A 12,254-nucleotide genomic window follows, 5' to 3' on the forward strand; every position below is an offset into this window, starting at 1 on the left:
CCCTCAGCTCAAGAATGAGGTTCCAGGCCTATGTAAAGCAAGAGTCAGAGAGTTTTCTGGAGAGGAATCTTTAATTTTCGCTTGAGTCTCGAAAGGTCCTAACAAGATTTGGATTAGAGCCTCGGGGGTGGGCCTTGAACCGGCAGCCTTTTCTTGGGGGAGGAAGTGGGAGGACAGGGCTGGAAAGGGCTCCTACTGGATGAGCACCTCCCCTCAACTCAAACAAGTCAGGCGCACATGAAAATGCTTTATTAGCACAAGAGAGAGAGGCTTCCAGAGCTGGGAGGGGATCTTCCCAGGCCTCTACTCCCTATGGCCTGCAGGGCCCTCATCTCTGCAGGAACTTGGGGCTGCCGGAGTGCTCTGTTCTTGCTCTGTCCCACTGAGAAGGAAACAGGACAAGGCGGGGACACAGGGGTTGGACATGGTTTCATGGGACTCCATGGTTTAGCTGCCAACGAGTGGGCATTCATGTTTAGGCATGCCCCGGTGTCACTGTGAGCACTAGCAGAGAGGCATATGGGCAGAGGGGGGACTAACAGAGGTCAGTGCCAGTGATGGTGGGAGGAGTCCGGGCCCAGTGGGTTGTCCCTGGGCATGTCACCAACGAAACAGTATCACCATTGCCAGTCCCCTTCTGGAGGAAAGCAGCTTAGCTAATGGAATGGGAAATTCCAGCCCCACTTGATCTTTTTTTTGCCAGGCGCTCCTGCGCAGTGCACAGCTAGTGCGACTGTACCTGGCCACCCTAAATGAGGTTTAGACTGACAGCTCCCTGAGGACAGGAACTCATGCTCCTCTTCTTTACCATTCTGGCCCACATAAAAGGCACCCAATAAATAGCTGGTAAAAGAACAAATGAATAAATACGTCATCATCGAAAGTTGGGGACAGTCCGTGGACTGCAGGGCTGGACCTGGCATCTGGCAGAGGAAGTATGGGGGTATGTGTTTCCATGCTGCTGGTGTTTGTGCAGGTTACTTCTCAGGGCTGTAGGGCCTCAGCACACGCATTGGGGGGGGGGTTCACTGTTTCCCAGTTGGGCGTCCCATGTTGAGTGTCCCGCCACACCCCCCCCAGACAGGGCAGGCTTTGACATCCCTCATAGTCATGCCCCAAGTCCTGCCCCCTCCTTGTGGCTCAGTCCTGTGGCTCCAGGTCAGGTGTGAGGCTTGGGGATCCTAGGCGTTCAGGTGCCAGGACCCCTGTATCCTGAGGCCTCTAGCCTGTCCTCAGGCAACCTGGGAACGGGGGTGGAGCTGCATGGCTTGTGACCACTGTTGTTCAGTGTGGCACCACTGCCACCGCGCGGGGGGCTGAGGGGGAGGCCGGGGCGTGGCCCAGGTTCAGGGGGGCGTGGCCGGTGTGTTCAGCTTCATGGTAGCTGCCTCCTGGGCCTTCTGTAGCCTGTACTTCTGGATCTTCCGCTGGCGGTTATAGAGGTAAGCGGCTGCGCCCACAGTTCCTAAGATGACAGCAGCCGCCACCAGAATGATGATGACCATGTTATTCTGGTGGTCTGTGGGGAGGACACAGGGCGTGATGAGGGTTGAGCCAGGCTCGCTGCCCCTGCCCTGCCCAGCCCCAAACACCGGCACACTCACAGGTCACGTTCAGGACTACTTCGCGGGTGACCACACCACGGGGGCTCCGGGCCTGACACAGGTAAGTGCCCGCAACCTCCCGCTTGACGGGTCTCAGGTCCCCGATGGGCAGCAAAGCCTCATCCTCCTTCCGGTGACATTTCAGCTCAGGAACCGGGTTCCCCCAAGCTTGACACCGCAGGGTCTGCTGGGAGCCTTCCTCCCATGTCCAGTTTCCCGGGCAATCCCTCTGGTCTAGTCGGGGGCCATCTGGAGAAACACAGCAAGATGAGGGAGGGGGTGAGGGACTAGGAGGACACCCCCCCACCACCACCTAGGACTGGAGGACTCCGGAATCTGGGGAGAGGACTGGAGGGGGCCCTCAGAGGGCAGGAGCTCATGGGGTCTTAAGGGGTTGGGTCTTGGGGATTAGGGGTCATTTTCCAGTGGCCCCACTCACACAGGACGTGGAGCTCCCGGGTCTGGTTCTTGTGCAGCAAGCGTCCAGCCACGTCCAGAGCAGCAGAGCACGAGAAGCTGCGCCTGTGGTCCGCAGCGCTGGCATTTAGTTGGAATTGTGCCCTGGGTGCTGGAGGCCCCGGTGGCAGCCCGCTCAGCGACACCACGACTCCAGCCTGGGCCTCACACTCCACAGTCACCACAGTCCCTTCTGAGACCTCTGGCTCACTTAGGGTCAGGTTGGGCACGGGGAAGCCTGGGAGGGGGTAGGCACACAGTGAGCACCGCCCCCCAGGATTTGCCCCCCACCCCCTGGAAGCACGGCCCCCTCTTGACTTACTGTAGAGGGTCACATCCTCCTTCCACATCCGGTCTTGTTCTCCCAGGGTCACCACACATGCCAGCTCCTGGGTGCCCTCCTCTGCTGCGTTCGCCTCGACATTGGCCATGGCCAAGACGGAGTCCTTGCTGTACAGGGATGTAGAGTGCAGTTTCTGTTCTGCCAGCGTCAGGCTGACTTTGGCCTCTGCAGCTGGGAACAGCCCATCCAGAGTGCAGTTCACAGCCCACTGTGTGCCCACTTCCACGATCCTGGGGGTAGCAAGGCGTGGCTGGGTCTCCGGCAGGACTGGGGAGAGAGGGTGGGTGTGAACAGAGAGGGGACAGGCAACCTGAAACCCCCTTCTGGGGCATTTTCATTCCCCCCACCTGGGACATCCTCTGGTTCCCAGAGACTCTGGCCTGGGTCATCCCTGTCCCGGGACCCACGCAGGGGTACAGGCTTCTCAGAAGATCCTGCAGCTGGGGCACCCCATCCCAGACCACCCCACCCCTATGGCCAAGAACATGCTCTCTCCAGAAGCCTTTGTCATCTAGGTCACCACCTGAGCACCGCCACGACCAGAGGCCTCTCCCCCCCACCCGGCCCGCACCCCAAGCAGGAACAGCCCCTGAGCCCATCCTCTCTGGCGGCTCCCCAGTGCCTCACCAAAGGTTCGGAGCTGCCTGGGGGCCGAGATGTTCTGGAACAGTCTCAGCCCTTGGGGCCTCAGGTCCAGGTCCGTGCGACAGGAGAAATTGGCGAGGTGGTCGTCTCTGCCCGCCAGCACCGGGACCGTGACCTCGACCTCGGCGGGCTCCCCAGAGGCCGGGTGCCGGCTCAGCTCCTCCTCCCCGCGGAGCAGCACCACGAAGAGGCTGTCCCGGGGCGCCCCGCCGGCCACCTGGCAGCGCAGAGTGAGGTTTTCGCCCACGGGCTGCCAGCGGGGTAGGGGTAACAGCTCCACTCGCTCCGGGAACCCTGGGTGTTAAGGGGGCGGGGTGGTGGTGTGTGAGCGGGACAGGCTGCCCAACCGCCGGGGGCGCTGGGGAGCCAGCTGCACCTGTCCAGGAGCCCCACCGCTCTCCGCTCTTGACACTCCCCAAACCACCTAAGCCAGACAGGAATGTTAAGAGTTTCGGGATAAACCGGTTGGGAAGTCCCCAGGAGGTTGTGAAGGGGGCAAAAGCAATTTATTCACTGCAGCATCTGAGAGTGAAAAGCGGAAAAGCGGGGCACCTGGGTGGCTCAGTTGTTAAGTGTCTGCCTTTGGCTCAGGTCATCATCCCAGGGTCCTGGCATCGAGCCCCGCATCGGGCTCCATCCCAGGGTCCTGGCATCGAGCCCCGCATCGGGCTCCCTGCCCCACGGGAATCCTGCTTCTCCCTCTCCCACTCCCCCTGCTTGTGTTCCCTCTCGCTGTGTCTCTGTCAAATAAATAAATAAAATCTTAAAAGAAAGAAAAGAAAAGCGGAAAAGCACCTCAAAATCTATCACCAGGAGTCCCGTCAAATAAATACAGGAAATTTAAGCTGCCCGGTCCAGTAGAGATTGTTTTTAAAAGCCCCCTGCTCCCCCTTCTCCTCTTCTTGGCCTTAGTTTTCTCCAAAGCACCGCTCACCATCTGATATCCGAAGGTGACACATCTACTCAGTTAACTTGTTTCTCCTCTATGTCCCCCCCCCCCCCGCCAATGGTAGTTCAGCCTGGGAGGGCAAGGGTCTTTGCCCCCTGACCCTCCGCTGGTACACAGTAGGCTGTCTATGTTCATAGAAAGAATAAGGTCGAGCCACCCACACTGATTCGAGCGAGGCCTTTCAGAAGCCCCCTTTTAAGGGAAAGAAGTTCCCGAATGTGCCGTGTGATCCCCTGAAATGTTAAAAATGCAAGAACAAACCACAGACACTCAAAATGAAACTCTGAGTATCCCCTGAAAACACAACACGTGGGCTTTGTTTTTGCCAGGGTCTCCGCTCCACGGGAGGTAACAGAATTTCAAGCCTGGGCTGCTGGTGAAAATTGACAGCAGAGTCCCGGTGAGCTGTGATTCTCACTGAGACCCCCCCGCCAAAGGCTTCCCAGGGTGGGGTCTTACTGTCTCTTGGCAAGACTGTTAAAGTGTCAGGGGCTGACACCTAGCTTTGGGGCTTCACTGCTATGAGCTATACGTGAGTGACTTCGCCACTGGAATAGGTGTAGAAATCGAGCCTCAGTTTCCTGAGCTGTAAAATGGGTTATTGGAGGTAAGACTTTTATGAGTCCATTTAAGAGGTAGAGAGAATGACTGTAAATGAGCATGAGGTTTCTTTTTAGGGTGATGGAAATGTTCTAAAATTAGATCGTGGTGATGGGTGTACAACTCTATAAACACGTTAAAATGTGTTGAATTGTACACTTCAAAAGGGTGTCTTTTATGATGTGTATACGATATCTCAATAAAGCTGTTTTAAGAAATAAAAGGGCAAGAAACCCCTCAGACATCCAGTGCTTACCTCTAACCACCTGCTGCAAACATGAATTTACAGAGCTGGTGTAAACCTCAAACCTCAGCACACATCCCCTACCCACCACCCCCCCACCCCCAAATGGAATTCACATCTCTGAGCCCAGCTCCTTGACTTTAAGGTCAGACTGGGGGAGGAGGTCTGTCTTACTTGGACCTCTCCCTGAGCCCCAACCTTCAGTCCTGGTTACTTCACTCTTCAAATATTTGTCTGCCCTCCCTTCCTGTACCCAGCCACTGCCCACACATGTGGTCTGGACGAGGTCCACAGCCAAATGCTCTCTGGCTTCCCATAAGCCTTCCGCTATCTAGAACCCTGGCCTGTTCACACACCCTCCGTGGCTCCCTAGTACACTGAGGAGAAGGTCCCAGCTCCTCCACCTGGCATTTGAGGCCCTGCCCACCTCAGCTCTAGCCACACCAATCTGTTGGTCTTCAGCCCCTCCTAACACCCCTCCCCCCATCCGCCTGTTTTCCCCGCTCAAAACTTTGCCTAGCCTGTTCCCTCTGTCCTGAGTGTCCGTCTATCAACTCTTACTCACCCTTCAAGGCCCAGTTAGGGGTTATCTCCTATAGGACTCAACGCCTTTATTCTTTCTAGAGAAAGCTCAGCCACCCAGGGATCCTGCCTCATCTTTACACTGGGCGTGGAGCAGGACCGAACTAGATAGAGAGTCTCTTAGGGGACCCCTCTACCGCGTGCCGGGCACCTGTTCCATTTCACAGAGCTGGAAATGAAGGCAAAGTCTGGCACCCAAAGGCACAGAGGGAGAAACGTCACAGAGCCAGGACTCAAACTTGGCGCACTGAGCTCTCAGCTATCAGGCCGAAATGTGGAAGTCTTTCGGGGAGGTTTGCCTGGGGTTTCACAGGCCACCAGGAATGTTCAGGGACTCCCCTCACCTGCCCAGAATCTGCTCAAACATGCTCCAGGTCAGTAGCAAAGCTACTATTTCCCCAAAGGCTTCTTTTGCCCAGGCACCGTGAAGGTGGGATGTCCTTTACGCCTCCCGGCCTTGTTAGACCCAAGTGAGGAGGGCTCATGGGAAGACAAGCCACGTCCCCCACGGTCGCCCTGTTAGTCAGGGCCATGCTGGGATTGGAACCCGAGGCTGGCTGATCCCAAGACCAGTGGGCCGGTTCTCTTTCTTTTCTTCCTTCCTTGTTCTTTTTGTTTTTGTTTTGTTTTGTTTTGTTTTTTGTTTGTTTTTTAAAGATTTTATTTATTTATTTGACAGAGAGAGACAGTGAGAGAGGGAACACAAGCAGGCAGAGTGGGAGAGGGAGAAGCAGGCTCCCCGCAGAGCAGGGAGCCCGATGCGGGGCTCGATCCCAGGACCCTGGGATCATGACCTGAGCTGAAGGCAGACGCTTAACGACTGAGCCACCCAGGCGCCCCCTTTTTGTTTTGTTTTGTTTGCACCTGCGTTTTATTTCTGTATGGCCTCTGATAACAGTAATTCTTGCGGTGCAAAATGCCCAAAGTAAAAGAAGGCCCATCGAGACGGCTCGCCTGCTGCCCTCTCCCAGAGCAGCCCTGCCCCAGCTTCTGTCCTCACAGCCAGCTTACACGGTCACTTCTTGCATTTCCTCTCATGCCTCCTTTATGCGCCAACACAGGCATCCCTCCCCCTGCCGCGCTGCTCCTTAACACCAGGGATGGCTGCCTCTCACTCTGGGCATACCTCCCCTTCCCTTCAACTTGACAGTACACCTTGGAGCTCATTCTCTCTTGGGGACACAGGAGCTTCCTCTTTTTTTGCGCAGCTGCATACTATTCCCCCACACGGTCTGCCGACAGTTTACCTCCCCGGCCCCCTACGCCTGAGTGGCTTGCGAACGTTTGCCCTTCCAAATAAAGCCACAGTGAATAAGCCCATCCTGTGCCCCGTTCAGTTCCCTCGTGGATGGGGCCGCAGGGAAGCCCGGTTCCCAGGAGTGGGATTTCTATGTCCAAGCTCATATGCCTGTCTCATTTAGAGAACCGACACCCCCTTTCCCCGCTCAGGGTTGTGCTTCTTGATGCCCCACCCTGTCAGCAATGCCCCAGGATGGCCTGCTCCCCCCACCCCTGTTGCCAATATGTGAAAAATGCCGTGTCCGGGCTGCTTTGAAATTGCTTCTTCTTTTCAAGAGTCACATCTAGGATCTGTCACATGTTTAAAGAGGCCTAGAGTATTCGAATGTACCGAATCTCTGTATTGTGCTCAAGGCACCCAAGAAAATTCAAGAAGGGGTTTCAGAGGACAGTGAGGCTCTCCGAAGATGTGCCTGCCCACCAGTCCTTCGGTGAGTCAGCTCTGGCCCCACCACCGAGCCACCAGGGCTGTCCTGGCCTGTGGGGACCCCCACGCACCCACCTCCCCCACCCAGCCTGCCTAGTCCAGCCCCTGGGCCCAGCCACTCACAGTACACGATGAGGGACATTGAAGACATCGTCTGTTTGTGACAGTTTGCAAAACATATGGGATGGCTATCTTCTTGCACATCACTCAGTTCAAAGACCTTCCAGTTGACCCCATGGGCCACTTCCTTCTTCGTCAACTGAGTCTCCAGGCCCAAGGTGGAGGACTGGTCACAAGAAGTACTACAGTTCACCTGCACGGAGCCTCCACGGGGTATGATGGCTTCTGCGGGGTGCACTGATGTTTGGGCACCTCCAAGTCCTAGAACAAGAGATGGAGGAGGGGACAGGCATTACAAATTGGGTTCACCAACAATTACCATGTACCCAGCCTGTGCTGGGCGCATAGCCTTGAATGAGAGAAAAACTCTGCCTTCAGTGTGGGAGACAGAAAAATTCACAGGCAAACAAGATAATTAATAACTGATGTTAATACGAGCTTTGACAAAAACAAAACAGGGTGATAGAACAGACAGTGCCTTGGCAACAGGGTAATGTGTGAATGATGAGAGGGGGCTGGCCATTCAGAGAACAGAGAAATTAATTCCAGGCAAAAGGAACAAGTGCAAAGGCCCTGTGGCAGGATGGCTGGAGCAGAGCGAGTAAGGGGGAAGAGCTGGGAGCAAGGAGGTCAGGAAGATCGTGTGGGCGGTGCAGGCCACGCAAGGTCTTGTTCTTCATTCTGAAGGCAATGCGAAGCCATGGAGGATTTTAGCAGAGGAGGGACATGAAGTCAGTGTTCTTCTCCATCCCAAGATATGAGGTGGCGAGGGCTAGCCCTCCGGGAATGGAGAGATTCCAATTAAGCTGGCTCCCTACTCCCTCTGGCAAGTGGTCTCCCCTCTCCAGGCCTCAATTTCTCCATCTGTAAGGTGGGTGAATATAGTCATCCCAGCCCCTGCTAATCCTATGGACTCACAGCATAGGGCAGGCAGTGAGTGCTGCAGGGGATAAGAAGGGGGGTGGTAGTGGTTAGCTTCCTCAGACCCTGGTGCCTCTGAAGCAGAAAGTCTGTCTGGGCCCACCCCTTCTCTCTCTCCTCCAAAGATTCCTGGCCTCAGCTTTGGGTCTACTCTATCTGGGGTGGAGGCGTGGGAAAACAGCAGCTCGGTGAATTCTCCGAGAGTAATGGGATGGTTCCCATTTCACGGAGTGAAACGGTGAGGCTGGGAGAGGTGACGTTACTCACCTAAAAAGCCACAGAATCCAGACTGGCATCTGGACTAGAAAACTTTGTTGAGCTGGTCAGCACAGGTGTCCCTTTCCCACCATGGGGCTTCCCAACACCCATCGCGGTACGTGACCCACTATCTCCCTTTCTCCCCTCCCTCCAGACTGGGGTTGGTGGAGGGGTGCCGGGGCGTCCCACTCTCAGCCTCTGGTCCCTGGGCAAGTCAGCCCTGGAATTCCCCCGCGCAGAAGCAGTCCCGGACTTCCCCAGAAGTAGGAGATGAGGAACAGAATGTACGTGTGTGTTGGGCGGGGGGTCCCCAGCCTACTCAGCTTGGCGCCGGACCCATCCCCATACCGTCTGACCCGGTCCTGGAGCCAGGCGTGGCATTGGGCCAGGACACAACCATTTCGAGGAGGCGGCTCTTGCGTTCTCCATTTTACGGCTGAGAAACTGAGGCTCTGGGAGGGAGGCTCAACCTGTAGCTTGGGGCCACTCATCGAGGTGATGCAGGGTCTGGATTCGAACCCACGGCTGTTGTCTTTGGCTCTAGCCCCAACTTCCCATAAAGAGCTACCTAAGTACGATTGGGGCTTATCCCCAGCTGGCCGGCTTATCCCCAGCTGGCCGGGAGTCGGTCCTGCCAGTGCCTGCAGGGCGCAGCCTGGATCCCCGGAGCCGGCGCGACGGCAGCTCCCACCCCTGACTCACCTGGTAGCAGAGCTCCGATCAGGGCCAGGAGCGCGGGCAGCGCGGGACGGGCGGGGCCGGGAGCCATAGCCGGCCAGACGAGGGCGGAGAGCGCAGAGCGCGCGGCAGAAGCGCAGAGACGTGCGGCGCGGACTGGGCTGCTGGAGCGCGCGGGAGCTTTTATAGTGGCCTGGCCGGGCACGGGGGGACAGAGGGGCGGGGCTGCTTTCCCGGAAACCTCGCGCCTTCCCCTCCGGAAGGAGGGCTCCGGCATTTCCGGATCGAGAGGGTACCGAGCCCAAGTCGGGCTGTCCCCCCTATCGAGCGCCGGAATTTCCGAGTTGCAGCAACGAGGACCGCAGCGGCCCCGCGGGCTCGCGGGCCCGCTCCTGGCGCTAAGGGTCCGGTCCCCGGGGCCGGGCTGACCGTGGTTCTGCGTTTACGCTGCGCTAAACTCTTTACTGAATACTGCCAACTACCCTGGACGGTAGGGACCGCTATTGTGTCCATTCCACGGAGGGGTAAACCGAGGCTCCGAGCTGCGAGGGGATTCGGACTCAAGTGTGACGCCCCAGCACCTGCGGGCCTCTTTAGCCGAGTGGAGTGTCCGTCGCTTGGATGGGGGCGCAGAAGTCCCTTCGGGGCGGTCTCCATCAAGGGCGCCCCTCCCCAAGGAGCACGGCCCTGCCCAGCGGATAGATTTCCCGAGAAGCGGCAGGAACAAGCCCGGGCACATTCTGGCGGCCGCGAAACCTGGGGGTGAGAACTGGCGGCGTCATCACGTCCGGGGCCCTGCATCCCCCCTCGAATGGGCGCTTCCACCCCCGCGGCCTCGCTTCCCCTTTCGGCCTCCGCAGCGGGGACATCTTCACGGCTTCCAGAAAAAGGAAGGAAGCCGCGTGGTCCTGACGCGCTGAGTCCCCCGCTGCCGTTCCTAGGCTCTTCGGGGAAACCGAGGCAGCAAACCTTGAATGGAGAGGGGGCGCTGGGACCCTTTCTTTCCGCGGGGAAACAGCTCCTAGGCCCCCAAGTGGGGCGGGGAGAGAGGCCGTCAATTTCCAAGTGCTGCGCGAGGTTCCTGAAACTTGAGCGCTGGGCGCCCGCGCTGACTACGTGCAGATGTTTACGTGCAGATGTTTGCACCCGCTAATTCTATTAGGGCGGGGCGGGGGGAGCGTTGTGACGGCCTCGGCCTGCGCGTGTGACCCCAAGACTTGGCATCTACCACGACGAGGCTGGGGACCCTGGGGTCTCCCAGCGCCAGTCCGCGCCGCCCAAGGCTTCCTGTTGTGGGGCGCGCGCCGCGTCGCCATGGAGACCTCGGAGGGGCCAGGGAGGTCGCGCAGCAGAAGGGGAAGGGAGGGGGCCCCGGGGACGTTCGGGCCCTTCCTCGGGAGGATGGGCCTGAGAGTCACTCATCAGCCAGCAACGCGTCCCTTCCCCCGCCCCGATCATTCCCAAGGAATTTCCACGGGGATCTTTCTACGCCGGGTGTGGTGGGTGCTGAATTCCCGCCCAGAACTGCCTGGGCAAAGGTGCAGAATGGGAACCAGGACGCGCTGGGCCTGGGAAAAGCCCGTGCGGCGTCGGAGCCGAGGATTTTCCGACGGATTTTCCTTTTTCTTTAAAGATTTTATTTATTTATTTATTTGAGAGCAGAAAGATTGTATTTACTTATTTATATTTATTTATTTAAGTATTTAAGAGCGAGCGAGAGAGCGCGACCACGAGCAGGGGGAAGGAAAGGGAGAAGCGGACTCCCCGCCGAGCGGGGGAGGGGCTCGATCCCGATCCCACGACCCCGGGATCACGACCCGGGCGGAAGGCAGACGCTCTACCCACTGAGCCACCCTGGTGCCCCCGGCGGATTTTTTGGGGGGATCTCTTCCTTGGGTCCCTTGACCTTAGTCCAAAGTGCGCGCGGGCCGCGAGCTCCCCCGCGCGGCCGGAGTCTTCCTTGTAGCCATAAAAGCGCCAATCTTTCTCACTTCTCCCGACTTGCTGGGCAGTGTTTATTGAGCGCCTGCTGTATACCAAGAATCCTTCCAGGTGTGCTAGCGACACAGCAACGATCAGAAAAGACAAAAATTTCGCCATTGTGCAGAGATGGTTTTAGTGTGGGGGGGAGACAGACAAGAAACTAAAATATATGGGGTGTTAGCTTGTGATTAGTGCTGAAGAGAAATAAAACGGGAGGGAATAGGCAATGTGAGGGTGGATGAACTTTTAAATAGAGTACTCTGAGAAAGACTGAGAAAGTGACATTTGAGCAAAGACCACGGGAGATGAGGAGGGAGCTGTGACAATACCAGGGAGGGAGTGTACCAGGCAGAGAGTTCTGAATGTGCAAAGGCCCTGAGGTAGGGACAGCCAGGAGGCCAGTGTGGCTGGGGTGCAGTAAGGAAAGGAGGAGGAAAGGAGGGCAGGGAGGAGATGATGCAGAGCATGCTTGTTGGCCTACAGGGGACTTTGGTTTTTCCTCCCAGTGAAGTGGGAGCTATGGAAGGTCCTGAACAGAGGAGGGACAGGCCTGACTCAGGCACCCTCCTGAGACTGCAGGAGCTATATTCTGGAGGCAGGGAGGACAGGGTGGAAGCCAGGAAGCCAGAGAGGAGGTGACTATTCTAGTCCAGGTGAGTTATGATGGGGCCTTCGCTGGGCTTGTTGGTCCTGGTCTGAGCCCCTGGGAGGATGGAGAGCCATTTCCTGAGATGAAGATGGGGCGGTAAGGTTGGCAAGAGGAGCATCCACCTCCTGGTCTTACATTCCCTTTGTGTTTCCTTGAGGAAAAGGAAAACAGGCTCCCCAGCCCTTCACCAAAGCTTCCAGGAAGGGCAGGGCTTCCTTCAGGGTGCCAGCCTGTCTCGGGCAGACCAGCGAATCGGCCCACTGCAGACCAGAAGGCCATGGACACAGGGCAGAAGTATCCACATCCCACTCTGTGGCATCGTGCCTGCTCTCCCTTCAGTCTGAGCTCTGGCGTGGCCACCCTGCCCTTCCTGGCAGCTTCCGTGTGCTTCTTTTGTCTCTGAGCATTTGGAACAGGTTGTTCCTCTAGCCCAGAATTCCCTTCCACCATTTCTACAAAAGGTTCTCAGAGCATTGCATCCACAAGGTTGTAACAG

At 57.3% G+C, this 12,254-nt stretch overlaps 1 protein-coding gene across 2 annotated transcripts; it reads right to left on the reverse strand.

Moving 5' to 3' along the window:
* Positions 1–52: 52 nt before the first annotated feature.
* ICAM1 (intercellular adhesion molecule 1) lies at positions 53–9,542 on the reverse strand. Of its 2 annotated transcripts, XM_045902234.3 has the most exons (7): positions 9,151–9,542; positions 7,273–7,530; positions 3,031–3,342; positions 2,383–2,670; positions 2,044–2,298; positions 1,605–1,853; positions 53–1,519 (listed from the first exon to the last, which is right to left on the reverse strand). In XM_045902234.3, exons 1-7 carry the CDS (start codon positions 9,401–9,403, stop codon positions 1,347–1,349), a joined length of 1,788 nt encoding a protein of 595 aa, XP_045758190.2. In that variant the 5' UTR covers positions 9,404–9,542; the 3' UTR covers positions 53–1,346. The 2 variants fall into 2 exon arrangements, with proteins under 2 accessions (XP_045758190.2, XP_064427414.1); XM_064571344.1 differs by lacking the exon at positions 3,031–3,342.
* Positions 9,543–12,254: the final 2,712 nt, after the last annotated feature.

Source organism: Mirounga angustirostris, unplaced genomic scaffold (genome assembly GCF_029215605.1).
Source record: "Mirounga angustirostris isolate CCGP_5_RB_7025 unplaced genomic scaffold, mMirAng1.0.hap1 SCAF_1, whole genome shotgun sequence".
In the NCBI taxonomy this organism is placed as follows: domain Eukaryota; kingdom Metazoa; phylum Chordata; class Mammalia; order Carnivora; family Phocidae; genus Mirounga; species Mirounga angustirostris.

Bases quoted from the DNA above. Each gene is read 5' to 3' on its own strand.
- ICAM1 (XM_045902234.3), bottom strand. From the start codon at position 9,403: ATGCCGGAGCCCTCCTTCCGGAGGGGAAGGCGCGAGGTTTCCGGGAAA. The intron at 2,671-3,030 runs GTGAGGCACTGG...CTCTCTCCCCAG, and splicing joins CAGGCAGCTCCGAACCTTTG to TCCTGCCGGAGACCCAGCCA. The intron at 2,299-2,382 runs GTAAGTCAAGAG...ACCCCCTCCCAG, and splicing joins GGAGGATGTGACCCTCTACA to GCTTCCCCGTGCCCAACCTG.